We start from the raw sequence: 26,873 nt of genomic DNA, 5'->3' as shown, positions 1-26,873 counted from the left end.
GTATTTTTAGTTACCTACTTAAATTGAAGCCTCGCCTTTATATTTATAAAAGTTGTGGTTAAAAACAAACCTTGCTTTCATCATTCTTAAACTCTGTTTTACTTCAAGTAATTCTTCTATAAAATAAAAAGAAAATAAAAAATAAATAAAAAAAAAACCAGTCGCTTGTCCTTTGCCTTTCCTAATCAAAGGTAATAGCTTTATAGCATCTCTTCAATTAGATCTTTATCCAAATGGATAAAACTTTTAGATTTTTTTTTTCTGTATAACTCATTTTGTGGTTTGCTTTGAAGTCTACTTTTCCTTTCAGTTCTTAGATTGACGTTTAAATTCGTCGTTTTTAGATGTTTTTCATATCCTATAGCAAGTGCAATCCGCTCTAATATTGTCACAAAAAATAAATAAAAAGAATATCACATAATGTTTTAAGATGGATGAAATTTTTATTTAAACACAAACAACATAAACATATATGCATATTTTATATGGGAATCTTTTTCTTAAAGAGTCAATACAAAATGTGGGGAAAAAAATCTCTAATTTCCCTCTCAAGGACACATGATATCACAAGATTACGTATCAACTTAGATCTATCTAATGGTTTCTCTGGAAAGATCTGTTATGTAACAAACACTTTTAAACGGTGCTCTTTTTTTAGACCAGTAATCCATTGCTTTAGTGTAAGAATAATGATAGTTGATTATTTAGGCCAGTAATCCCTTATAGATTATTGTGCACAGATATTGGTAGATTTTTTTTAGGCCAGTAATCCATTGATAGACTTTAGTGCAAGAATAATACAGCAGTAAAAATAAAATCTAAGATATCAAATTTTATGAATTTAAAGAAGTCGTCGAAATTATTTTCTTCTGTCGACTGATAAGAAAAGATTTCTAGTTCTCATAGTACGTAAGTGTACGTAAGTGTGTTAACAGAGAATGTGCAGACATTTTAGGCAAAGGTGTTTAAACGGATAATGCAACCTACACAGAAAAAAATATAGAGGAAACATTGACAGGAATTGATGTGAACATTGTTGCCTTCTTACCAGGATTTGGTGGAGAAAGATAAAATCAGAAGTCACTGTCGAGACTGTAGCTCTACTGGTGTGTACTTACAATAAATAAAGATGTATCTTAGTAGAGTCTACCAAGTTTTATTGAAATCTAACCGAAGCTGTAGGTGGAGTAATGTTTTGAAAGCATTTCACAGAAATTTCTATTTATGTTGACACATGGCAACATCGATTGTTTAAATCAAAAACAAATAAATAGAACTAGTTATCTAGTAAGGATATTCTTCTTGTGTACCAAGTCTTTCTGAAATTGGTTTAAACTGTAGGATGAGGAATTGCACAGATATTTCTATTTTGAGAACCATGGAAACACCGTTTTCATAATCAAAAACTGATAAACAGAATTATGAATCTTAGTGTAGCCTACTTGTGTATCAAGTCTTATTGAAATCGAACAAAAACTGTAAGAAAAGTAGCGTTTTGAAAGGAATTCACAGAAATTTCTATTTTTATGACCATTGCAACATTGCTTGTCGAAAATCAAAAGCCCATTTACAAAATCATGTATCCTAGTAAAGTCTTACTTAGTAAGTCGTATTGAAATTCGAACTAAATCAAAATAACAGATTATTAAAATTATGTATCTTAGTATAGTCTACTTGTGTACGTCTTACACATATCAGACCAAAACTGTAGGAAAAGTAATGCTTGGAAAGAATTTCAAAGAAATTTCTTTTTAATAACCATGGCAACACCATTTGTCGAAATCAAAGACAATTACTTAGAATTATATATCTTAGTATAGTCTACTTATATACCAAGCCTTATCCTAATCAGACCAAAACTGTAGGAGTACCCTTTTGCAAAATTAATAACAGACAGAAGGACAAACGGACGGACGACAAACACCTTAATAAGGCATAAGGTCTTCTCGTCTGTGACCATTAAAACTAAATATGCGATCAAAAATTATTCAAATATTTTATCTCTGTTTGTAGTAAAAACAGAACGAGTTACAATTGTCATGATCTAGAAAACCAAGTCATTGTCATTCGTCTTCTCAAATCAGGGGTAATATATCCATACTCACTCATTAATTAAAACGTTATCCAAATGGATTAAACTAAATCTTTAAATTTTTCAGCAAAACTCTTTTTTGCCGTGAAAAGCTTATACCTTCTAATACAGTTCATATATAGGTAGATGCTTTAATTCATATATTCCATATTATCTGTTTTTATACCAACTGCAACTATCACCTATATTTTAAAAAAAAAATATACTTTTAGATACTATAGTGTTTTTGGTATGAAAAATTTACGTATATAGTACAGGGAAGTCCCTTCCACTAGCATGTCCTTACAATGAAATGCAAACTGTCACAGAAACATGATACTACAAGAATGATGTCAGTTTTTCCTCACATATTAACAACTACTATCATAACTAGATATCAGTATTATGTATTTGTGGGAAATAGAAGATTTGTCACATGACCAACGACACCTTTTACAAGGGTGCTCTTTTTAGGCCAGTAATCCATTGATTGACGTAAGTGCAAGAAAAATCCAAGGTCTCAAATTTTATGAATGGTAAAAAGACGATCTTTTTTGTTGGCTGATAAGAAAAGACTCTTAGCTCCCATACTGATAATCTTTGTACCTAGTTATGTTGACCGAGATTGTGCAGACATTATATGCACTAAAATTTATTTAAAGGGATAGCCCAATCTACAGAAAAATATGGACAAGACAGTGTTTGGAATTGATATAAATATAAATGAACCTATTTTACTGCCTTCTTATCAAAATTCGATATGGAGAGAGAAAAAAACATCATAATCTGGAAAGCTTATTACGTAACTTTCACTCTTTGAACGTTATAAAAAAGACGGGTTACAATCGTTATAATATATGCTTCTCTTCGAAATTATTTAACAATACCAATATGTTTTAACTTAATCTTATCATAGCACTGTGAATCATGCACAACTCATGATGGAGTGGTTTCTGGACAAGATTTCCACAGCTTCAATGGTTCTTGTATCAGAAAAGCTATGTCCTTGTAAGCAGATATATTATTTTTTTTCAGGTAAAAAGTATCGTAGTCTATAAATAAAAATTTACCGCATCTTTGCCAAGCCTTCCTGGTCAAAGGTTAGGAAACACTCGATAACTGAATTATTTATGTAAATGTGTTTTTTGAAAGGTAGTTCTCTTTTTTGACCATATAAAAAAAATAACTCGTTATAACACGATAATTATCTCGTTAAAACGAGTTAGTATCTCATAATAACGAGTAATATCTCATAATAATGAGCTAATTATCTCGTTATAACGAGTTAGTCATCTTGTTATAATGAGATTTTTATCTCGCTATAGCGAGATACTAACTCGTTAAAAGGAGAATAATAATTATCTCGTTATAACGAGTTAATTTTTTTATCTTGTAAAAAAAATGAGCCTATCTGGCTTTCATATTTTTTCGTTTGGTAAACCTTGTAAATAAAAAAAATCAAAAAGTAAGAGAAAATATATTAATCAGTTAATTTTCCAGTCATAAATTAATTGTTTGTCGATTAGATTTTTCATTTGCATCTCCTTTTGTAAGTTTGATGTTTTAAAGATAAGCTTTTAAATTTTGCAACCATGCAGCAAATTACATGACAATAAATATCGTGTTTTTATATTAAATTTAACGTATTCGCTTTCTCTTATGTTGGCATTACTATTATTCTTATTCTAAACAGATCCTGATGAAATTTACTTTAAGAAAACTTCCTAAAAACATTGACACAATCTGAAACTACCATTCACTAGAAGAAATAAACCCTCAATATTTATATGCATTACATTGATGGTAGTCCATTGTCCCCAAAATGGTCCTAAATATATTCTGATGCGAAAAAACCCCGACAATCATTGATAGTCGTTCCAAAACATTGTATGGTAATCAAGCATCGCTCTCGTTTTCTAATCCTTGAAGTCAGCACTTTGATTTTGAAGTGTGTTAATCTTCCACCCAACTATCCCTTTTGTAAATTTGTTTAAAGTTGGTTCGTCTGTAATTTTAACTGGTCGAGGACCAAAAGAGCCTATATGGTGGTAAGCTGTCCATCATTTGTCTGTTCGTTCGTTTGTCTGTCTGTAAGCATTTTTTTCAAAACCTCTTCCAATAGTTTTGGTCCATTTTCAGTACAACTTATTTGGTACACAAAAAGATTACATCAAACACATAATTCTTTTTTTATATATTTTTTTTTATTTTGATGAACGGTGTTGAAGTGATTACCTAAAAATGAAATTCTTTTAAAACGATATTCCTCCCAAAGTTTTCGTCCGATTTCAATAAAAATTGGCATACAACTACATTACACCAGATACACAATTCTATGCATCGGCTTTTGATTTCAATTAATGGTTGACAAAGTTCTCAAAAAGATTTAATGGAATTCTTTCAAAATACTATTCCTGCTACAATTTTCGTCCGATTTCAATCAAACTTGGCCCACAACACGTCTTCACCAAAACACATAATTCTGTTTATGATTTTGTTATTGTTTTGCCATGATTTCTAACGATAGAGATTTCTCTCAAAAATTGTGTTCAAATTCATTCAAAATAGTTCTATTACTTTTAACAGTTTTGATCCGACTTCAATAGAACTAGATACACAGATGGCAAAAACCAACATACAAAATTCTCTAATCGGTTCATGAATTTAATGAAAGGGTTACCTTGGTCACTACCTCTGCGCATTGCTCACTGATTTAAATGAACAATGTTTAACAGTCACTCAAGAGAAAAGCTCAAAATTTTTTAATGTATCTGCTTGTTTAAGAGTCCGTCTATTTGTTTTTTTTTATCTGAAACAACCAATTACAATGCTGCACCTCTTACGTCTCTATCTGATTTTAATAAAATATATACATGTAGGTGCCTTTTCTGATTTCAATTAAGCAATAAGTAACTAGTTTCTAAAAACTTCACTGGGAAACGTGGATTGGTGGAGTGATCAAATTGATCCTGTGAAGCCTAAAAGTTTGATCATGTACCAACCCACTTCATTTCCAATTGATGCTTTTAAACTTCTTATTTAATTCTTGAGACGGACAGTCCTATATAAATATCGCTCTAACTACCCATCGTATATTATGACGATACGATTTATAAATAGGCTTGGAAAGCGGGTTTAATTCGAAAGCTACAATGGTTAAATGGCTTGATGTGGAGCTAACATTTTTGAGAAGCTGTTTGTGGTTTATGATCATGAGTATATTGCTGTTTGGTTCTTCTTTTTTCGGCGAGAAATTGTATTAGCTGAAGGGTGAAAAGGCACAAGAAACGTGGTGTTGAATTAGATACAGAAAGTTAAGGGCATTTCGGTTGGAAAAGGATTGGAGACACCATGCCTCTTTAACATTCAAAAAAAGAAAGTAAATAACTGAATTTATGCTCCTCAAAGCCCTTTTTAAAAATATATTTATACATATACAGTTTACAGTTAGATTTGCAGCTACAGTTTTGGTCTTGCTCGATTGAGAGTTCGTACGTACACCTTCAGATTTTGGGTTTTTGAACTCTTTAAAAAGATGATCTGAATATGGATTGATTTCCTGATATACCTGGTTCGAGTTGTCAATTCAGTGTTCTTCAACGAAATTGTTGGTCAATAATCAATTTGATACGCAAGTATTTTCTTCAGTAATTGTAAAAGTCGATCAATGCACGTGTACTTCAAACAAGCAATTATTTTATAAGCAAATGTTGTTTGGTGGTTTGTTTGTATTATACCCTCTTTTATAATTGGGGAGGGGGTGGGGGCAAAAACTGTTGAAGGCCGCAAATTAAGATCTGTTCTTGGCACTTATGGTCACTGAGCAGTGATGGATCATCTTCGTGCCAGCACCTATTGCGACCTGTGTTTATACGGTATCAATCGAAGCAAAACCCATGCATCAGTGTCTTTCCGATCTATTTATTTACCCACTTCAGAACAATATTTTACAACAACAGGTATATCCAAGGATATATCCACTGTAAATATACATCAATAGAGTGTTACTTAGACTTATGAAAATAATTATAACACTTGTTTACAAATAATACTGGAGAGAGGAAGACATAAAAATGCATGAGTATATTATAAGTTATAAAAACAAAATAAAAGGCACTTTCATTTTAAAAGTGAAAGTTATGGTAAAGAACAGTTTGAAATATAATAGATATATATAATAATAATAATACATTATGTATGTAGATTTTTATATGAAAATCTGTTATTCAAGGTAGAACCTTTAGTGCATGAAAACATTTAAAATTCAAACAAAAATATAAAACAATTCCTACAGCATCTCCTTAATTTCAATATACATGTACGATTTACCGAAATATATCCGGTGCAAGTTCATATAACTGTCAGAAGCTATTATTATAGGGTTATACTTAAACCTAATGTTCAGTAAGATGTAATATCAGCTTTAATACAATTATAGATGCTGATCTGTGCTTAATTTGCAAGAAATTTATGAAAACATGCAAATCATGACAAAATGGAAATGATGTAAACAGGTACTTCACTTTGTGGCAGATATATATCATGTAAATGATATAAGTATGCAGGAATAATCAGGTACAGGATAAATACATCAATAGTTGCACAACTAAGGACACCTACACATGCATTGAAAATTTGAAACAAATAAACGTTTTCAATCCATGTAAAAATTCGATTTTCACAAAACAAAACAATATTACCTTCCAAAGTAATGTACACATATATGACTGATCAACTTAAAGTTACATTGATTTTACATGAACATGTATCAAACAATTATTCAACAACACTTTTTCTTTTGTGATTCCTCATTTTCCGGCGATTCCCCGGGGCGGATCACATTCAACTCTCGTCTTAAGGTCATTTTCCCCAAAGCCTCCTGATGAAGAACTCTGGCCATGTCCTTGAACATATCGAACACCCCCGAGTTGTCTTTACAAGATATTTTGTACATTCCGGATAAAACGTCACCACACTCGCGTTCGAAGTTTTCAATATCAGCGTCAGTCACTTGGTCCTCGCCATCACAGTCCGCCATGTTGCCGCAGAGGAAAATTTTGGCTCCTTCGGCATTCATGACTATGTCCAAGATATATTGTGAGAGAATTGTGAAGGTGTCTTTGTTTTTAATACTATAACACAATAAGGCTGCGTGCGCACCTCGATAATAGCTGGAACCAATGAAACTCATTCTTTCCATTCCACCCGTGTCCCACAGAGTTAACTGAAAATGATAAAGATGAATTTCTCTTCAAAAACCACCTCCATGCCAATTTAAAGTAAATGTAATGAATATTATGTCATAACATATATATTTGATTTTACAAACATATTTTGAATAACATTGATTTTTTTTTTTTTTTTGGGGGGGGGGCAAATTTTTTTTTTAATCTGTCAGACACGACAGATGTTTGTAGATCAATCTCAACTGGACACATCTGAAATATTTCTTTTTTGAGAGAAAATTAGTAAAAAATACAATTGGCATATCCCAATAAATAACTTGTCAGGAACTGTGGTTGTATTTACTGGTCAGTAAGTCTATATTTATCTTAAGCATGCCAATCTTCATTTTTTCTTCACGGAAACCATATGGTGGAACTTGGCATTGCATCTGTTTCCCTTTTTTTCTTGAAAGCAAAGCATTAGGAATACAAATTACTTAATTAATTTTCTTTTCACCCTTTCCAATCCTCAAAATACCTTCTTTTTTAAACTCATTTCAAACACATTCAAAAGTGTGTATTGACATCTGTCGAATAATGTTTTAATATGTTAGTCTCTACATATCTATATCATGGGTGATTTAATCTTTATAAATAAAGTACAATGTACATGAATTTTGCAAAGCATTCTGATATATCTTAAACGTTAAATTACTGCGAGACTGATTTTATTTTTCCAGATCATGAACACAAGAGTATACAAAATCTTTGGATATGAACATGGAACTCAATCAAAATCCTTTAGAAAGTATTTCATAAGGTTGATTACCAAATATCAATGGAGCCTCTGTTTCGGTTTAAATAGAATGTTTTCACTTTGTATATCAAGATGAAGCGGTCATTGACCAATTAACACTACTGCATAAACCACACGGTATATAAACTTTTTTAATGATAATATTCTACTTTATTTTTTTCTATATTAATAACATTTCAAATTTCCATTCTTAATTGAAAGAATACTGTAATCGTTCACATATAGGTGCATTTTGCAAAGTACTTTTTCGTCGCAAGGCAAAACATAAATAAATAAATACATGTAAATAAAAAAATAAAAATCAAACACCCAAACAAAAAAAAAACAAAACAAAAACGGAGACCAAAAAAGTTCATTTTATTTAAATTTGCTTTTCAAAAACACCTCAACTAAAGCATCAGAAATGTACTTGAATTAAATTGACCTTGAACATCAGCTACTAAAGTATGTCAGTTATTCCATCACTAGATAACGTAATTAAGGTTCTTGACATTTGTAAAAAAAAAAAAAAAAAAAAAAAAAAAACATCTTTGACCTGACCTCCATTCTTTGGTGATGTGAGGAAGACTTGAGTTCCCAAATCAAAAACTTCTAATTGAGTTCCCAAATCTTAACAAAGATACAAGATTCTATCTCTATTAATCCTAAGTTGCTCCAAGTAAATTTGATTCTAACAGATAATACAGAGGGAAAAAAGCGTTCATCTTTTTTCTTAGACACAACGATTGTGAGTCCTTATTTAATACACGTTTTCTTATAGACGTTTTTTATGTTTTTGATATGCAAATTCATTTAACACATTTACTCTTAAATTTTAGAAATCTTGCGTCAAAAATCGATCAAGTAACCAGAAGCTGCAATAAAATTTACAATGAACAATAACACAGATCACTTTATTGACGTCACAAAGATACATGTACTAAATAGGAAACCCACGTCCTACATGTACCTGTAATAATACCCCGTTTAAAGCCGTTTCGCACTATATAAAAAGAGGATGCTGTGTTTGTTATAACTTCCTTAAAAGATCACGAATGTATGAACACAAAAAGATTTTGCATTGCATTTCTTTCCTGAAACAAGAGAGAATGGAGGAGGAAATTCCATTTTCCGGATAGTGGCATATTTGTTTACAGATGCAACACGATATCACTGCCTCGAACCTCGGATATCCTCATGAAAAACGACACCTCATGCAATATTCCTAAACATGTGTTTTTATTTAATAGGTTGAAATGGGATTTAAAGTTTTTTAATCTGACTTTGATCTAGGGAATATGGTCGTTCTAACATTCACCCCCCAAAAAATGATTTAGCAAACAGATACATGTGTTACAGGGAAAGAGAAAATTGCGACGGACAAGACCAGACCATGTTCGAATCCAGGTCTCAGTTTGAAGAGCACCCGACTGGAGATTCAGGGGGCCCGGGTTCCCTGGTCTGTCGCATTTTTTTCCTTTCCTAATAAACATGTATAAATTAAGCCTACTAAAGAGCCAACTCTAGTTGATGTATTTTTTTTTTTCATAGAGTAGGATCGAGCTGACTGAGTAAATGTTTACGGGTGCTGGATTTTAAAGGCAGCAAGATTGAAATCCGTCCACATTCTTTACAGATCTGCAGGCATGCCAGATTTTGATAGCACATTTGTACGTATTAAATCACGCAGTTTACCTTGACATCTGTTCCACTAATGTTAAAGCCCCTAGAACTTTGGTCCAGTCCTATTGTTGATTTTTTGCCGGTTTCCAGTGTGAATGTATCATTCATAAACCGCCTGAAGATGGAGCTTTTCCCCACACCGTACTCGCCACATAAAATAATTTTGTAGTTAGGGGGACCCGTCGCCATTGTTAGTCTGAAAAGACAAAAAAAAATTCGAGATATTAAATTACAATCATGTCTGGTCCAATCACGTAATGAATGAATACATCGGTAATAACTTATTGATATACTAGTATCGTGGAAACGCTAGACTGTTAAAAAATTCTTGATCCTCAATTACTTATCTTTAGATTTTTTTTTTTTTGGTCTACTAGAAATTAACTTAGTACCTTTCGGTTTCAAATCATTTTGGTATATTTAAATGGATAGGTCAGTCACACGAAAAAATGCTCCCGATCTCTCTAGAAATCTTTACTGAATGTCTTTTTGAACTTTTAAGACCCTAGATTTAAATTAACCTTTTTGGTTTCATATGTTTACTTTCAAATTAGTGTCCAATTTTTTTTAAAACTTTGAGTCCTTTGAAAATTCATTTTTTATTACAATATTAAATTTGTATTCTGATTGATAAACGAGCAGACATATCTTCACCTCAGAGAATGACCCTTGTTAAGAGCAGGTAAAACAGCTATTTGTCCGTTAATTCGGTGATTAATATCACCTTACTAATGCCAAAAAACAATATGAATAAATACTTCTTTATGATGTGTCGTGGTGGAGGTCACAAAACACATTTCTGTATATTTACTTTAGCATTATTTATGTGGTTTTATGATTTTCCCATTTTTCAAACTGAAACAAAAACGTGGTCAAAAGAAACGTGATGGTCAACTCAAGGTTAAGAAAAAACGCCAGGTTTGTCTTTCCGTTGTAATAAAAGTGTACAATAGATGTAGAAGAGTTCAGATGTCATTTACTTTCTATTCGTGTTTAAACTAAGAAAGTGATGTTTCTTTCTATATCTTTAACTAGCTGTGACAACCCACACCAGAAAGATCTTGGCATAATAAACAAAAAGATAAGATACATGTATATTACCTACAGACTTAATACCTAAGTGTGAACTTCACAAAAGCTATTTTTAAATTTCCTTGTCTTCAATACATTCTTATCAATCCAGAGAGCAAATACAGGAACTAAAAGATAACGAAATTCCAAGTCATCAATCCATTTTTATTTGTTTATCAATGTTGTCGTTTTAATTGGAGCATACAGACTATTGGTCTCCTGCAGTGGCGTGTCCGAAGCTTTTACAAATCGCCGCGTAACTGACCCGCGGCCGAAGTTGATTTACGTCAGGAAGATGAACATAAAAGAGCATTGACAAATATCCGCTTACGGGCTGCAAATAGGTATTAACATAATAAGTGTGGTAAAAAAGTATGAACTCTAGTGACTTCCCAACCAGCCCTGCCATAAAATAAATATCTTCTTCATATCAAACTAGCAGTAGCAATGGGGGAAAGTTTCCTGCTGTTTTGTGCACTTTTTTCACTCAGCGATGTTATTTTTTTCCTCTCCACATCAGCATATTTTTTTAATATTTTAGAAACACTCTGACACTCTCAGCATTCGTCATGTATAAAACGTTTCAATGACGCTTAAAATTCGTTTTGATAATAAAAAAAAGTTTAATCATTTGGCATTGCATTGCTGAAAGATCTTGAGTAAAGTTTAGCAGATTTCTCGTTCAGATACACTGTGATAAATGATGGGTTTTGTTCTAACATCGTGTGCATACGCTATTAACATCATTACAATTTACTAGAAAATGCTTTTAAAGACAATTATTACAAATTGCTTGACTGTAACAATTATTGTATAACTCTCTACACGTGTACTTACGAAATTTGGAATTTATAAAGATTATTGCAATTCTCATTGTGTCCACAATCTTTTTTTTTCTATCTTACTACATAGAGAATATGACCATGCTTAGCATGTGACCAGAGGTATTTTTTGTGATCATGGACGCTCACACAGGACATCGACTTATGTGCACTCAAGGACAGGCCCTTAACTAGCTCTTAATAGGCTTTTGAAATTCCGTACAATTTAGCATTGAGCCGTCTTAAACAATTCGCACTTCCATAGTGTAAAAAATATAAAAAAATATAAAAAAATATAAAAAAAAAAAAAAAAAAAAAAAACCTGTGGAAAATGAGGAAAACATTCTTTTTTCTAGTGATGCTTTTAAATTTGGCAAAAACAAGCCAATTTGACATGGTAATTGCTCCTGTCAACAATTCATTTCTTATGTTTTTGCAAGAACAAAGCAGGAAGATGCTGCGAATGTGACCTTGACATGCTGAAAAAAAACACACTGAAGGTCAATCGCCGGGGAGAAATATATTAATTTGATTTTGGTGGATAAAAAGAAATGACAGGATTATTTATTTTAAAGGTTTAAATTATTTAACAGAACTCTATCTCTGCATAATTATTGTGAGAAGGTTGGATCATAAACAACCGAGGACGGTAGCTGAAACAGTCTCTATTATCTATGTCGCTCTCTTGCAAATGATAACGTTTAAAAATTCCATTACAAGAAGGGAACAAGCAATAAAACTGCAGACAACACAAAATCACACTCTTAATCAATTGAACGAGATTTCAACTTTAACCTTGTATCGCATTTCTTCATCAGATATCGAGATTTCAACTGAAACACAAGTCTCTCATAACATCATACATGTATGCCCTTGATCAGATATTAAGATTTCAACTATAACCCAAGCATTCCCGGAAGATTTAAATCGAAATCTTTCTCAATATCAACAGAATGTACATCCTTACACATTCTTTGGTTCTTTCTCTACTTTTCGTTTTTAAACGAACAACTTGACTAATTCCCATTTTAAGACGGAAATCATAGAACCTGTGTCTAAGTGGACCTCGTAGTATTGCCGTGCCCTATGTAATGAACATGCATAGAATCATATGTATGGAGACTGAAAGAGCTGTTCATGTTTAATCATTGCTAGCTTCAGTTTAAAATTGCTACAATATTTCAGTATCTGTCTCCAACAGAATCTCGACTTAATTTTGTCATTAAAAGGATTAGAGAATCACATGTAAACGTTGTGACATGTGTATATGTTTATTTAACAATTTGCATTCACAGGGACGGAAGATTGCACAGAATGGTAGAAAGAGCACAGTGAAGAAGCGCTAAAAATAGAATAAAAGCATGTAGGTATTTACTTATTTATACATAAGAATCTATAAAGATGTCGCTGTATACTTACTTATTCAACCATTACACTCTCCTTAAAAGTCTAGAAAAACGGGTAAGGGAAAACTGGACACAGACGGATGAAGTGGTAACCAACAGTACAATAGGAAAAAACTTAATACCGGCAACTCAGAATTGATACACACGCCTATTGACGGGTCTCAATTACACATCTGTAGCATATTTTCTCCTTATCAAAACCGTAGTTATTGTGTTGTAATATACGGGCTTGGTGATCGCGGAAGTACATGGTTGTGAAATCGGAAATACGGAACACTGTAAGGGTTTAAATGCCTCTCGTTTTAAAATTCTATATAGGCTCATACATGCTGAATATGTCCACACACACACACACACACACACATATGTATAATATATAGAGTGAAAATTATTAGTCTAAAATGCATGTGATTGGGGATAAATATGTTTGTCAGCATCACACGGTATTCACTTACATGCAACTCACACCCACAGGACCAATCTCAGCATAGTCAAATCCGGGTTTTTTTATTGTTGTGATAATAAAAATCATTCTGAATTGAAAAGACGTCTTCAATTACATATTCTCGTTAATTACATATTCTCGTTTTAAAATTGTCTTCGCATTAGTTAAATGAAACTAATCTTACATTACCTTACCAACTGTAGAATAAGATCATTTGAATAAGAATACCCTTCCATGCGTTGAAGCAAAATGAACAAAGTGCTATTTTATAATATTCATTGCTAATTTTGATCCAGCACGACAAATCATTGACCATATTAACAATCATGACGTTAATCATGCAGGATAATGCGTGTAGATTGGAGTAATAATAATTTCTGTAATTATGGAAACAAAACAAGGACGTTTCGCCACGAGAATTGGTCATACCGAGAGTCACCCGTACTTAAATGCAGTCACAATTTTTGGAGATGTTAGACTGAAAGAGAACTATAATTTATTGAAATTTTGAATTTACTTATTGGAGATAAATACATGTAATCTTGTTGTAAATTTTGTATTTATATTCCACCCAGTTATTCAAAATTTACAACATAATAAAGATGTCGGATGTTATAGAGCTTTGAAGTACTGGACTTGATAACAAAACTTGTTTACTACTGGTATAAGTTATCTAAACATACTAGTAATAATTGACAAAATCGGTTAGTTTACAAAATAAAGCCCTTGTACACACGAGGAGTTGACATATTGTTTTATCTTAAACAATTATCAGAGAAAGTGGCACATTAGCCTTCAGTCTGGACATTACGTTGTTCAACAAGGTACCAAGGCAGGAATAAACAACAGATTACACCGCCGTCTTCTTTCCTCTACATATCAAAAACTTGAAACATGACCGGGTTACTCAAATTTGACTTCACGTGTTTAAAATTGCTTTCAGAAAAGGTTAGAGTACTCCATCTAACAATCACAAATACGGACCAATAAAAAAGTCAGCAAATCCACTTGATGAAAAAAAATATCCTTTTCCCTATTAATCTGATTGATTGATTGCAAAAGCCTTTTTTTTTTTTAACTACGGACCACGAATAAGCAGAGTAATATACTGTCGAATGGATCAGTTAGATAGTGTTGCGAGGGCATTGGTTTCTAAAATTCCAAGAATTTTCCAAGATTCTACAGAAATTTCTCAATAATTCTAGCCTCGTAAATAGACATCACGTGTAAAAATGGACTGCTCTTCAGCCGTATGGAACTCTTTTTTTTTTTTTTTACACAGTACTCAAATGACAGCTGACACGACACTTCTCATGTCAAACGAGGATACTTAAGTTTTATTGTAGACACGTGTGATAATGTTCCTGGGTAAATGTATTCAACGCAGTTTTTCTGCTGAGTGGCTCAAAATTGAAATTATTCGATTTAACGTGTAAAATGTAGGATGTGGTAAGAGATCCTTAATAAATGAGTTTTATGCTTCCAAAAGTAAATAAATAAATAAATAAATAAGAGCAAGATTTCTTGACCATTATTAATAAATGCAAAACCAGTTAAATTCCTTTGTTAATTTCTTCAAAATGTTAGTCGTGTATCAAATCAATCAATGTACTTGCAAGTTTTTCAAGACTTTTTTCCCTTCTGTAAGCAAATCAGATATGCAATGAAAATCTGTTAAAAATTGAAAATTAGAACTTATTCCCCTGTCGAAATTTAAAACTTGGTAATTCAGAATTTAAACATGGCGACTGAATTAATTAACACATTCTAAATACGATATATTTTTCTAAAGTTAAAAATAAACTGTGAAATACATGACTGAAAGTAAAGAGTTTTCCCAAAAATCCACGCGATGAAAGTCTTGACGAAAAGTGCAAATTATTCCGGTTTTAGTGAAATGATTAATCAAAATAAAGGTAATTTGCTTAATCCAGTGAAAACCTGCGTTCATTTTAACTGTGCATTACTAAAATTTATACACAGATTTCTTTCCTTCTTTTTCTTTTTATGAACGTTTAATTTTTTCGATATTATTGGTTCGAAAAATTTGAAAATTGGTTTAGAGAAATGCAGAATATGGTAATTAAGATGTCGTGCATTTCACTTTAAGCAAGGTATGCTTCTCTCGATTTTTCTCATTCATTAAAAACTTGTCTAGTTAAAACCAAGTGGTTTAAATCCCTGGAAGAAAAGGTGTTCAAAGTTATGCAACTTACCTTAATACTCCGGTTTCAATAAAATAAAGTTTTGGGTCGGCAATCATTTTAAGTTTCCCCATGATTAAAAGATGTTACAGTATTAACCGAGCAACGTTCAGAACTAAAATGAGTTGTTAAAATATATGTGTCCATATGTATAAGAATGTGCTGAAGCAGTGCACGGTGGGAGGAGAGAGAGAACTCGAGGCGTACGTCACGAACGGAATCGGAGAGTTTTCGCGGGTGATTGTCAATCAAGACGTGCATAAGGTCTGGGACGACGAGGTTTAAACATTATCAGGTACATGAACTTCAAATTGACACAGAAATGTACACACGTAATATTTGTTTATCAACGTGCTTCTTGAATAGCACTTGGAGTGGAAGAAATTAAAGGAAAGCATTACACACATAGAAAACACCGTCCAAAAAGGGCAAGATTTCCCTATTCCCTATGCTTCTAGTTTCTTTGTTTTTAATAGTTTTGATACATCCATCCTTTGACCAAAAATACCACAATTGCATTAGTCATATTGTGAGTATTGCACATTGTTTCTATGAATTGTTTAATCAGAAAAATGTGTGGGTTTTGCTCGACTTTTCAACAAAAACGTAATGGACAGTGAAAGAGATGTCTGTGTGCAAGAGATAGAGATAGACGGACAAAGTATTCTAATCAGAGAAAGCTGTTAATCTGCAAGACAAATACATGTCGTCCAATTAACCTGTCCCGTTGGATAACTTTTACATAAAATGCAAAATGCTTAATCGATTAAAGAAAACGAATTTGGGGATTGCGAAACAATTGCCAAATTATCTACTCGATAAATATATCGTTTTAACGAGATAAAAAAAAATGACTTGCATAAGTGTTGATTAGGAGGTGTTTCTAAGAATTTCAGAGATAAACACCTGTTCAACAGAACATGAAAGGCTTTAGTGATTTAGAAATCGACATTCATTAGGTTAATTTTTGCTGCGGTTTACTCTGCAGCATTATACAGAAAGTGGTCCGTAAATTTTGGGGGGACTTTCCAAAGATGAACTCTGTGTAAATGGGGGGAAATCTTCTAAAAGACTTAATGCTGAAATCGGTAAAATGAAAACTTTGCGTCGTGTGCCGAGGAGAGGGGAGGGGGTGGTGTAAGTTCGTTTTGGGTGGATGATTGCGTTCTCTAAATGTTATTGTTTATTTGACAATCGTTTGTATGAAAGGGATATTAACTAGTTACATAAGTGATTTACTTTATCAGCGAAATCACAACGTTGACGGTTGTTGATATCATAATTATATAATCTAACCGTCCTTCTTTTATCCCTCTAATACTTTATCGTGAACTTATCCTATTTCAAACATTAATTTCATTACGAACTGTGTTTACTTTCATTATCCATTATCTCTGATTTGATATCTAATTTTCTACATTGTTTTCCAGGAACACACACCGCATCTGAACTCTAACAAACATTAACCGACATTCTTCATCAAGCATGTACCATTATTCGACGCTTATAATTATAACAATTTGGAATTTCCATGTCCATTAGTTGTTGTTTTGCACCCTGAAAGGTTACTGAAAAACCATTACTGAATATAACATCCAGGTAGACTTAATTAAGTCACGGTTTTTGCCACAAGGGTGTCCCTGTTTGTATTTACGTTTTATCATTCAACAGCAGAAAATCAGTGAAGATCACATAGAGTGTTTTTAGTTTCGGACGGTGGGGATCTCCACTTGAATCCTTCAAAACTAGATTTGCAGAAGAAAGCATAAACACAGGTGGAAATTCTACATATACTAAAACTTGCATAGTAATTTAAAAGAGTCGAGAGAGAGAGAGAGAGAGAGAGAGAGGGATGGCTTTGACAGAGGAGAGGGGTTAACAAATTACACCAAACGTCAACACTTCAGATCGAGGTTAATGGTGTTTTTCGACGGATAAAAAAGCTCACAAATATTAAAATCTTATTGACTCTGGGTGATCCATATCTCATTTCATGTTCTCGGGTTGATAAAGTCACCGATATATTGATGTATAAAGTCAGACGCTTCATGCGAGGAACCTCTGAAAGTCCAGCTTTAATGAGTAAAACCAAGCAGGACTCCATTAAGAACAAAATAGGTTCCGGTGGAAGGCAGATGTTGCCTGGTAAACAAACCATCATAATTAGAAGGGTTATGAACTTTATCAAAAGGTTTTCGTGGGGTTTTTTTTGTGTTAAATTAAATGCTTTTAAACGATGAAAGTTTTTGCTGAATAAATATTTTACAAGTGTGTTTGCCACTGTATTACATTTATAATCTGATATGCTCGGCTTGTTTAGTTTTCAAGGCAATCAGATCTATTTTCATGTAATCCCTTTTTCTTCAAAACTTTCTCCTTTTTTCTGTAGAATAGGGCTTTATCACATACATACAGATGTGTGAATCTCTGATAAAGACCTCCCATGTCTGTAAAATTTGTCACGGTTTTCGATGAAATATGACCGAAATATGTTTTTATCTACTAACAGTTGATTTCAGGGTCACGAGGAAGACGCTTTAGCAATGGGAACAATCAAAATAATTGCAAAAATGTACATATGGTGTTTTAAGCGTAACAGTTACGATCTTTAAAAGCAAACGATGCAAACTTTAAAATTCAAGTTTTTCACTTTTTTTTAAAAAAAAAAAAAAAAGAAGCGAATCTTGGTTATTTACTTAATAGGAACAAATTATCTGAGGTTTGATAAATATATTTAAAACATTTGAAATCATATCATAATTTAGTTTGTAATTCATGACTTAAATAAACCTTCTGTTATACAGTATAAGGGGAGTAACTCTATATACTGGTCATGAAAGTAGCTGCCAGTGATCTTTCTTTGGTCGTTTAAAATTTTCCTATGTCTAACATTGTGTCAGTAAGAATTTGAAATGGTTCACCAAAGTGCGAATTGAGGGAATATTGTTCCAGGACACTACTATTGGTACCTGTGAAATAAATGGTTTAAGCTATATATTTTTTGAAATTACAACCAAAAAAAAAAAATGTCAATTTTTATTTAAGCTATTGAATTGCTTTCATCGTCTCAAGTCACGGGTTCCATTCCATTTCTACGAACCCAAGAACTATGAGTGTTGACTTTTATAATTATCACAATGTATTGGGTATGTATTTATATAATTATCGCGAAACAGGTTCATTATAGACGTTGTCACATGTATAGACATTGATAATTTTGAAGCATTAAACTTCAGAATATTGCAGGCATTCTTCTGTTCAGTGAAAGTAATGATAACATCTCATCGACTTATGTGCAAAATGAATTTAAAAATTCTATTATAAAATCGTGAAACAGTTTCATTGTTGCATGAATTGCTTGTATTAACATAGAAATGCGATTACAGCCTAAGGGCGGTAACTCCAACTGCTGGTCATCAGAGAAAGAGTTGTTTTTCTCTGGTTAAAGACCTGCTAACTTAGTTGAAAAGTAAAAAATGTGTTCAATTTTCAGGATTGTATATTTAGTGTATTGTGTGTTTTTCTATGTCTGTCTCACATTGAATATGATCATTTAAAATTATAACTGGTTATTAATATAAGCAGTTTTGATTATCTTTTATGTACATAGAAATGCGACAGTTCAAAAATCAGCGATTTTAATCATAATATTCAGTCAGACGTTCAGACATAGGAAAACACACTACTCTAAAAATACACCATCCTGACTGAAACTGAGCCAAGATTTTATGACTGTGTGTGGAGGGTTTTTCCCAGTTCAATTGCATCTTCAAAACAAGAGTCTTTTGGGCCCCAACGCTCACCTGAGTCACTGGCCTGCTGTTTCATATAATATTTTTTCCCAAAAATACATGTATTCTTCTGTATTTTTTATCGCCTTTTGTGGCCCAGTCCTATATACATGTACAGGGGTTATGATTTGAACTAAAATGGATTTACAATACCAGAGGATGCTTCCACATTTATTAGATTCATCATGGAATTGCTCTTGAGGAGATTTTTACAGATCTTTTCCTTTATAATCACTACTGTGGACGCACTCGACCCCCAGGGCCATGATTTGAACAATTTGCAATCTACCTCAGGAAGCTTTCACTTAAGTTTCAGCTTTTCTAGTCCAGTGGTTCTTGAGAAGATTTTTAAAGATTTTTCCTTTGTATTTCCATGTAAAAATTTTATTTGATATTGTGGCCCCACACTTCCCCCGGGGGCCAAGATTTGAAAAAAAAAATAGAATTTACCGTACGTTAGAATGTTTCCACATTAGTTTCAGGTTCCCTTATCCAGTGGTTCTTGAGAAGATTTTAAAAGATTCTTCCTATGTTTTTTTTTTAAATTACCCTATTGTGATCCCCTATTGTGGCCCCACCCTATCCCCGGGGGTCATGGTTTGATCAATTTAGAATCTACACCATCGAATAATTCCAACTAAGTTTCAGCTTTCCTGGTCCAGTGGTTCTTGAGAAGAAGGCTTTTAAAGATTTTTTTTAGATGTATTTCCATTTAAAACTTTGTTTCCTTTTTGTGGCCCCATCCTGGTCCAGTGGTTTTTGAGAAGAAGATTTCTTCATGACCCCACCCTATTTTGCCTTTTCTTGATTATCTCCCTTTGGAAGGAGGCTTGGCCCTTCATTTAGAAAATTTAGAATCCCCTCACCCAGGAATGCTTTGTACCAACTTTGATTATAATTTGCCCTGTGGTTCTTGAGAAGAAGTTAAAAATGTGAAAACAGACGGACGGATGGACGCCGAATGACGGGTGATCAGAAAAGCTCACTTGAGCTTTCAGCTCAGGTGAGCTTAAAAAGTTGTGAACGGATTCCAATGATATTTTGAAGGAAATGCGTGTCTTAGAACTAAGAATCAATATCTGAGGCGGACCCAGCTGAAGATATATGTAACCTGATGTCTGATTTTTCCCTACTCTTGTGCCAACTGTTCAAAATATTATTTTTATTATGCTATGTAGGATTTCTAGGGATATTATTTGTATTTAAAAGTGTGGAACCTTCTTCAGACAATATTGGACTGATTTATTACTAGTAGACTTACGGACAAACCTGGCTTAGATGTGGATACAGGATTTTCTCTGATTACTAGTATTAATATATAAGGTGCATTAAGAAGGGAAAAAAACCATACGTTTACTATATTAAAAAGATTTCATCAATTTAGGTTGAGGAAGAAAGATAACTCTGTAATGCACACATCGCAAGGCTGTAGGAGTACCGAGTGCCCTCAGCTCTAGTATGAAGTACATGTTCACCAAGTTGGGAAGTAAAGTTCCAATTTCCTTATAATGTTCCGAGTATTTCATGAAATCCAGCTTGGTACGACGAACTTATACAACTCAAGGCTTTAAAGTCACGCTTTTGTAAATTCAAGTACATCTGAGATGTGTTACATATTAAAAATTGTACCGAGTTTAACCACGCAATCTACGTACTCACAGTTTTCAGAATTATACCGTTACCGGAAAACCACTGCACATGTACTTGTACTTGTGGTATAAAGGTGTATGTAAGCTCTCAGTGCTGTAGAACTTTTCAACTTCCATCATGATGAGATTAATAGTAACAATACGACAAAAATATCGCTAGAACATTATAGAACACACATGTATTAGAAATTCCAGGTATTGTATTTCAAGTGCTATGAAGAAAATTCCAATGGTCCATCATTCAATAAGCGTAAACCATATCTATATACATCCCTAGCTGCAAAAAGTTAATATGTAACTTAATGTGATATCTCAAAGATAGCGCAGTCTGGAATTAACTCACCAACGCCGCATATTTGATTCGTTTTGGTCAAGACCCGAAGAGCTTATGCGATAGGTGTGTGTCTGTCTGTTTGTTTCAAAATGCTACTCCTCCTAGTTTTGGTCTGATTTCAGTAAATCTTTTTTACACAGGTAAACCACACTGATACATACTGTGTATTGATTTCGAAGAACGGTGTTACCATGTTATTAAAAATAGAAATTTCTATGAAATCCATTCAAAATTCTACTCCTCCAACAGATTCGGTCTGATTTCAATATGACTTTGTGCACAAGTAGACTATATCAAGATACATAATTCTATTCATTGGGTTACAATTTCAATGAATAGTATTGCCATGGTTTTTAAAAATAGAAATTTCTTTGAAATTCTTTAAAAATGTTACTCCTCCTACAACTTTGATATGAATTTTTCCTATATATTCTTATGTTAAAGCTTGATTGACAATTGTGGCCCCATCCTACCCCAGGGGGTCATGATTTAAACAAATTAGAGTCTACACTACCTGAGGATGCTTTGGTATAAATATAACTAACGATCGCTTTGCTGTTCTTAAGAAGAATTTAAAAGATTTTTCCTGTATTCCTATGAAAAACTTTGATCGCCCAGATTGGCCCCACCCTACCGCGGGGTCATGATTTTGACAAATTTGAATTTACACTCCTTTAGGATGCTTCCATCTTATTATGACTAACCTTGCTGTTCTTGAAAAGAGGAATTTAAAAGATATTCCCTATGTATTCCTAAAACTTTAATGGCCCGTAGTAGCCCCGCGCAACCCCCCGGCTCATGATTTGAACAAACCTAAATCTACACTACCAGAGGATGTTTCCATATAAATATGACTAATCATGACCTTGCTGTTCTTGAAAAGAAGAATTTTAAGATTTTTCTATGTTATTTTATGAAAAATTTTGATCGCCCATAGTGGCCCCACCCTACCCCTGGGGTCATGATTTGGGCAAATTTGAATTTACACTCCTTGAGGATGCTTCCTTCATAATATGACTAATCATGACCTTGCTGTTTTTAAGAAGAATTTAAAAGATTTTTTCCTATGCATTCCTTTGTTAAACTTTAATGGCCCGCGGTAGCCCCACCCAACCCCCGGGGTCATGATTTGGACAAAATTGAATCTACACTACCTGAGGATACATCCTTATAAATATGGCTAATATTGACTTTACTGTTTTTAGAAGAAGAATTTAAAAAAAAAATATTCTTAAATTTTCCTTTGTAAAACTTTGATCGCCAGTAGTGGTCCTACCCTATCCCAAGGGATCATGATTTCAACAAGCTTGAATCTCCATTACCCTAGAAGGCTTTCACGTAAGTTTCATCTTTTCTGGTCCAATGGTTCTTGAGAAAAAGATTTTTAAATTACCCCACCCAATTTTCACTATTTCTTAATTATCTCCCCCTTGGTCCTTCATTTGAACAAACTTGACTCCCCCATACACAAGGATACTTCGTGCCAAGTTTGGTTGAAATTGTCCGGTGGTTCTGGAGAAGATGAAAATGCGAAAAGTTTACATCGACGATGACAATGACGATAGACAACGGACAAATTTCGATCAGAAAAGTTCACTTGAGCCTTCGGCTCAGGTAAGCTAAAAACGTAAAAGCACGTCAGGTGTGAACAGAGAAAGGTTACCTTGACAACGAAGGTGACAATTCTGGAACGTCAAATTTGAAGTCATAGTTCCAAATCTCCGCTGTAGGATGCTCAGAATTTTGATTTTCTTGTATTTTATGTCTGCACACACAACAAAATTTCATCATTGTATCTCGATATCACAAAATGTAGTACTAAAGACTGTGTTCGAGAAAAAATAGTGTTTTTGTCGGGAGGACGTCAAGCATAGAAAAAGCAGGTTTACCCTGAAAACACAATTTCCTGTGACATAAACGAATCCAAAAATAAACTCAAAGGCACTTTCCGTATTTTGACATAATCTCCACATCAAAAATTGTATTTAAGTGTGGCAGACGATAAACTTTTACAACTAGTAAACTGAAAAGAGTCAACATGACCTTACAGATGAAAATTCCATAAACGGTCAAGTTATGCATGGTTGAAAGATGATTTATGACTTTATGTCTGTATTTTAATTTTGTTACGTTGCCAAATGCTTAATGAGATTATAGTTGACCCATTGTCACACTTTATATCAGCCTGAAAGAGCGGAAAAGGGAAAGCGAAGTCAACATTTTATAAAATCTTCAATGCTTGGTATCTCTTTAATGTGGATTTTTTTTTATCATTATTGAATTTATTTTTTTTTTTCTGGAAAATGGATATCAGATTAAGTGTTTCTGAGGAATTTATAATTGTCATTACAGTCATTTATTGCTCACAAAAACTTGGTGACGGTATTTCCGAATGCACTCATAAGCGAAATACGGAGTCAAATGAACATTAAAATACCGACACATATCTGAGACATTATCAGTGCAAGTGCAGATTGCAAGAAATACTGGAGAGATGTGAGAAATTTCGATCAAATTGGGAGAGGGAGACATTTCTTTTGTACATAAAAATTTTATAAGCAATGTTGAAACCATGTTATAGAATGAAAACCGTGATCCTTCTCTTTCGGTTAATCATTGACGAATGAATTGATCGTGCATTGTGTCCAAAACTAAATCAGGGTTAATTATTAGTTATTGATGAAAACTGTCAAACAAAAATTAATAAACGGAAGCAGGATTCACTACAAAGGAAAATTCAAAATATTTTTTTCAAGTATCGAGACTAAGAGTCAGAAAATACATCCAGGTTCAGACGAGATTAAATCTTTGAAAGTTCTCGTAAATTCATAAACAAGATCGACAGATGGTGCTTGTTAACCCAGGGAGATTTGATCAACTCTTTTATATTGTTAATCCATCAGCAGGCTCTCTACTGAGCTCTCAAAATAAAATGTTCAATATCTTTGGTGAAAGGCAACATCTAAAAATGTATCTAAACGTTTAAGTGAAAAACAGACAACCTAAAGAGTGTCTGTTTTATGGCCTTGACTTCAGAATTTGAAGGGTGAACGTAGTTCCTATCTTTTCAAAAATCAAATAAGTTGACAAAATGTCAAAGGACTTTACTTACGTAAAAAAAATTAAGTTTTTAAAATTCATTCGTCAATTGACATCTAATCCTTGATGGACACAATAATTTTAAATGCTTTATCGTATAGTAACGACTTCGTTCAGGTTTTAAATTTTTTTTCCCCCATAATTACCTTCACCTTATTTTTTTGGAAGAAATGATGCACTGTAACTTGAACATTTGGGATATGCAGAAAGTTATAAAACGTCTGTTTGAGTAATTACTGTAACAAATTTTCCAATAATTATTGTCGGAAGTTAAAATTTTGAGATCTGTAATAGAGATCCCCTGAAATGTTCGGCCATTATAATCAGACAGATGTGTCAATTTTCTCATTAATTTGGCGGCATGAATGGACTATTTTCGCAACTGAAAGACTATTCAAGAAGATAAAAACATCATAAAAGCTGCTATTTTTACCGTTTTCTGGATCTGTTGGAGGCAAAAATTTAATGTAAAATTACATAACTCTGAATGAGTAAGCGAACGGATCTACAGAAAATCTGAAGCTCTCAAAGAAATAGTAAATCCAATTTTTTTCGCTATATTTTTTTATTTGCACAAATGGTGGCATCTCTTATCTTGAACTGTTGAAGTATTTTGAAAACGCCCCCAGAAAACGGTATTCAATTACAATCTATCGTTAAGTGGAATGTTGACCAACGATTTCCATACAAATTGTTAGGCCATTATTTTCACACTGATTTCCGTTTGCCCGATCATGCATGACAAGGAACACAAAGCGGGTGTGACCGGTCGACAGGGGATGCTTACTCCTCCATGGCACCTTATCCCATCTCTGAAGTTTTAGGAGTCCGAGTTTGCTCTGCTCCAAATTTGTATTGTTCCAATGGACTTTTGAACTTATCTTCATATTTCATTTAAATTCTTGGTCAAGGTAAAGCAGGGATCATTTTGACATATAGGTCAACCTTTTATTTAAAAAAACCTAATAATTGGAAGTCAAAGGTCAAGGTCGTATGTAGGGCATGACACTCACTGTATGTTTTTGATACACCGCAGCCGAAGGATATAGTTGCTGTCGAGGGGGACAATCAACTTGCTATTGTTCAAATAATCAGTAAATAGTCGCTTCATTATACTGAAGCAGACTTTACTTGTGTCACACCACGATCCGGATAAAACCAGAAAAGTTCCGAGATAAAAAGCGAGGGAAATCGAGTGCTGCCGGTAAATAGTTCGATTACCATTTCATAATGGGGAAATAGAACAAAAACTATTTCACGGTAGAGGCTGTTTAGAAAAAATAACTGTTTTTTTAGTCAAGATTCTATATAGAAAAAATTCACAAAGGTATAATAAAATGTGCTAAGGAAAAAACGTAATTTTTTTTTAAAATCTAACGTCAAATGTCAAGGTCACACTGAACAGGCTATAATAAGACGTCGTTTTATGATAAAAGACCTACGTGCCACTAGACACTGTTGTAATAAGTACATGAGGTAAAAAGAAGCATGATTCCCTTCATCGACGGAGAGACAATATGCACCCACCGTAACGACTTTTGAATAAGAGAAGACATAAAGATCTTAAGTAAAAAAACACTAAAAACAGGACCGCGTGACTGTCAACTAACAGAGGAAAACTATACGTTTTAAATTTTGAAAATGAGAAAAAAAATTGTTCATAAACTGACGCACTCTAATATATATGATGCACTGTGGCAAGCAGTTTGCATCTAACACAGACGTCTCATGCCCCCCGAAAGTCACATGTAAACAAAGACATACAAACACAATGAACCACTTACGATTTTCTTGGCAGGGGATGTTTTTCTGTGAATTTAAAAGAATATGTGATGATAGCATGTTCTGGCAGAGTAATGGTTTGTTCTGGCATGGTGATGGAACGACCCAACAGGACCCACGAAACAAAAAAATCACAATTCCTTTGTGTGGCACACGCGTGTTGAAGCTGAATATACAATTTAAATTGTCTACAGTCAATCCCAAATATTGATGAGTAATGCCTTCAATGAAACTGAAATATACACACTTCGTTTTCGCAAATAAACGACTTTACTGTAACATTTTTTCGCGACTGCGACTTTCTTTGTGAAGAAAATGGACACAGAAAGCTTGGAATAAAAAACACGCACAGATGCTGTCGATCAGAGAAAGTTTAGAGCATGTTAGTGATAGTGTTATTCGGGGCAGGCTTCATAATCACCGACAGGGGAATCAAACGCCCCTCCAGTGAGCGGCATTGAAGCGGCTTTATTATCGATAGCTCTCGTCACGTGCAGGATTGCTTTAATTGAGAAGACAGGCTTCAGTATCCGATTTTAACTCTTTATTATCACAT

General features: G+C 33.4%; 1 protein-coding gene across 4 annotated transcripts; it reads right to left on the bottom strand.

Moving 5' to 3' along the window:
• Positions 1–5,971: 5,971 nt before the first annotated feature.
• LOC133172119 (uncharacterized) lies at positions 5,972–26,514 on the bottom strand. 4 transcript variants are annotated; one of them, XM_061306933.1, is made up of 3 exons: positions 26,320–26,514; positions 9,728–9,911; positions 5,972–7,295 (listed from the first exon to the last, which is right to left on the bottom strand). In XM_061306933.1, exons 1-3 carry the CDS (start codon positions 26,406–26,408, stop codon positions 6,852–6,854), a joined length of 717 nt encoding a protein of 238 aa, XP_061162917.1. In that variant the 5' UTR covers positions 26,409–26,514; the 3' UTR covers positions 5,972–6,851. The 4 variants fall into 4 exon arrangements, with proteins under 4 accessions (XP_061162917.1, XP_061162916.1, XP_061162919.1 ...); XM_061306932.1 differs by lacking the exon at positions 26,320–26,514 and adding an exon at positions 23,100–23,267; XM_061306935.1 differs by lacking the exon at positions 26,320–26,514 and adding an exon at positions 15,675–15,819.
• Positions 26,515–26,873: the final 359 nt, after the last annotated feature.

This window comes from Saccostrea echinata, unplaced genomic scaffold, assembly GCF_033153115.1.
Source record: "Saccostrea echinata isolate AGI-Se365-2 ecotype Australia unplaced genomic scaffold, CSIRO_AGI_Sech_v1 ptg000054l, whole genome shotgun sequence".
NCBI classification, from domain to species: domain Eukaryota; kingdom Metazoa; phylum Mollusca; class Bivalvia; order Ostreida; family Ostreidae; genus Saccostrea; species Saccostrea echinata.
The sequence above is the reverse complement of the archived record's forward strand: the minus strand, read 5'-3'. Positions and strand labels throughout refer to the sequence as shown.

What these genes read in the sequence shown, in the direction of transcription:
- LOC133172119 (XM_061306932.1), bottom strand. Translation starts at nt 23,227, where the DNA reads ATGATGAAATTTTGTTGTGTGTGCAGACATAAAATACAAGAAAATCAA. An exon ending in TTGTCACCTTCGTTGTCAAG is followed by an intron (nt 9,912 to 23,099) that starts GTAACCTTTCTC and finishes TTGTCTTTTCAG; the next exon opens with ACTAACAATGGCGACGGGTC. An exon ending in TTAGTGGAACAGATGTCAAG is followed by an intron (nt 7,296 to 9,727) that starts GTAAACTGCGTG and finishes TATCATTTTCAG; the next exon opens with TTAACTCTGTGGGACACGGG.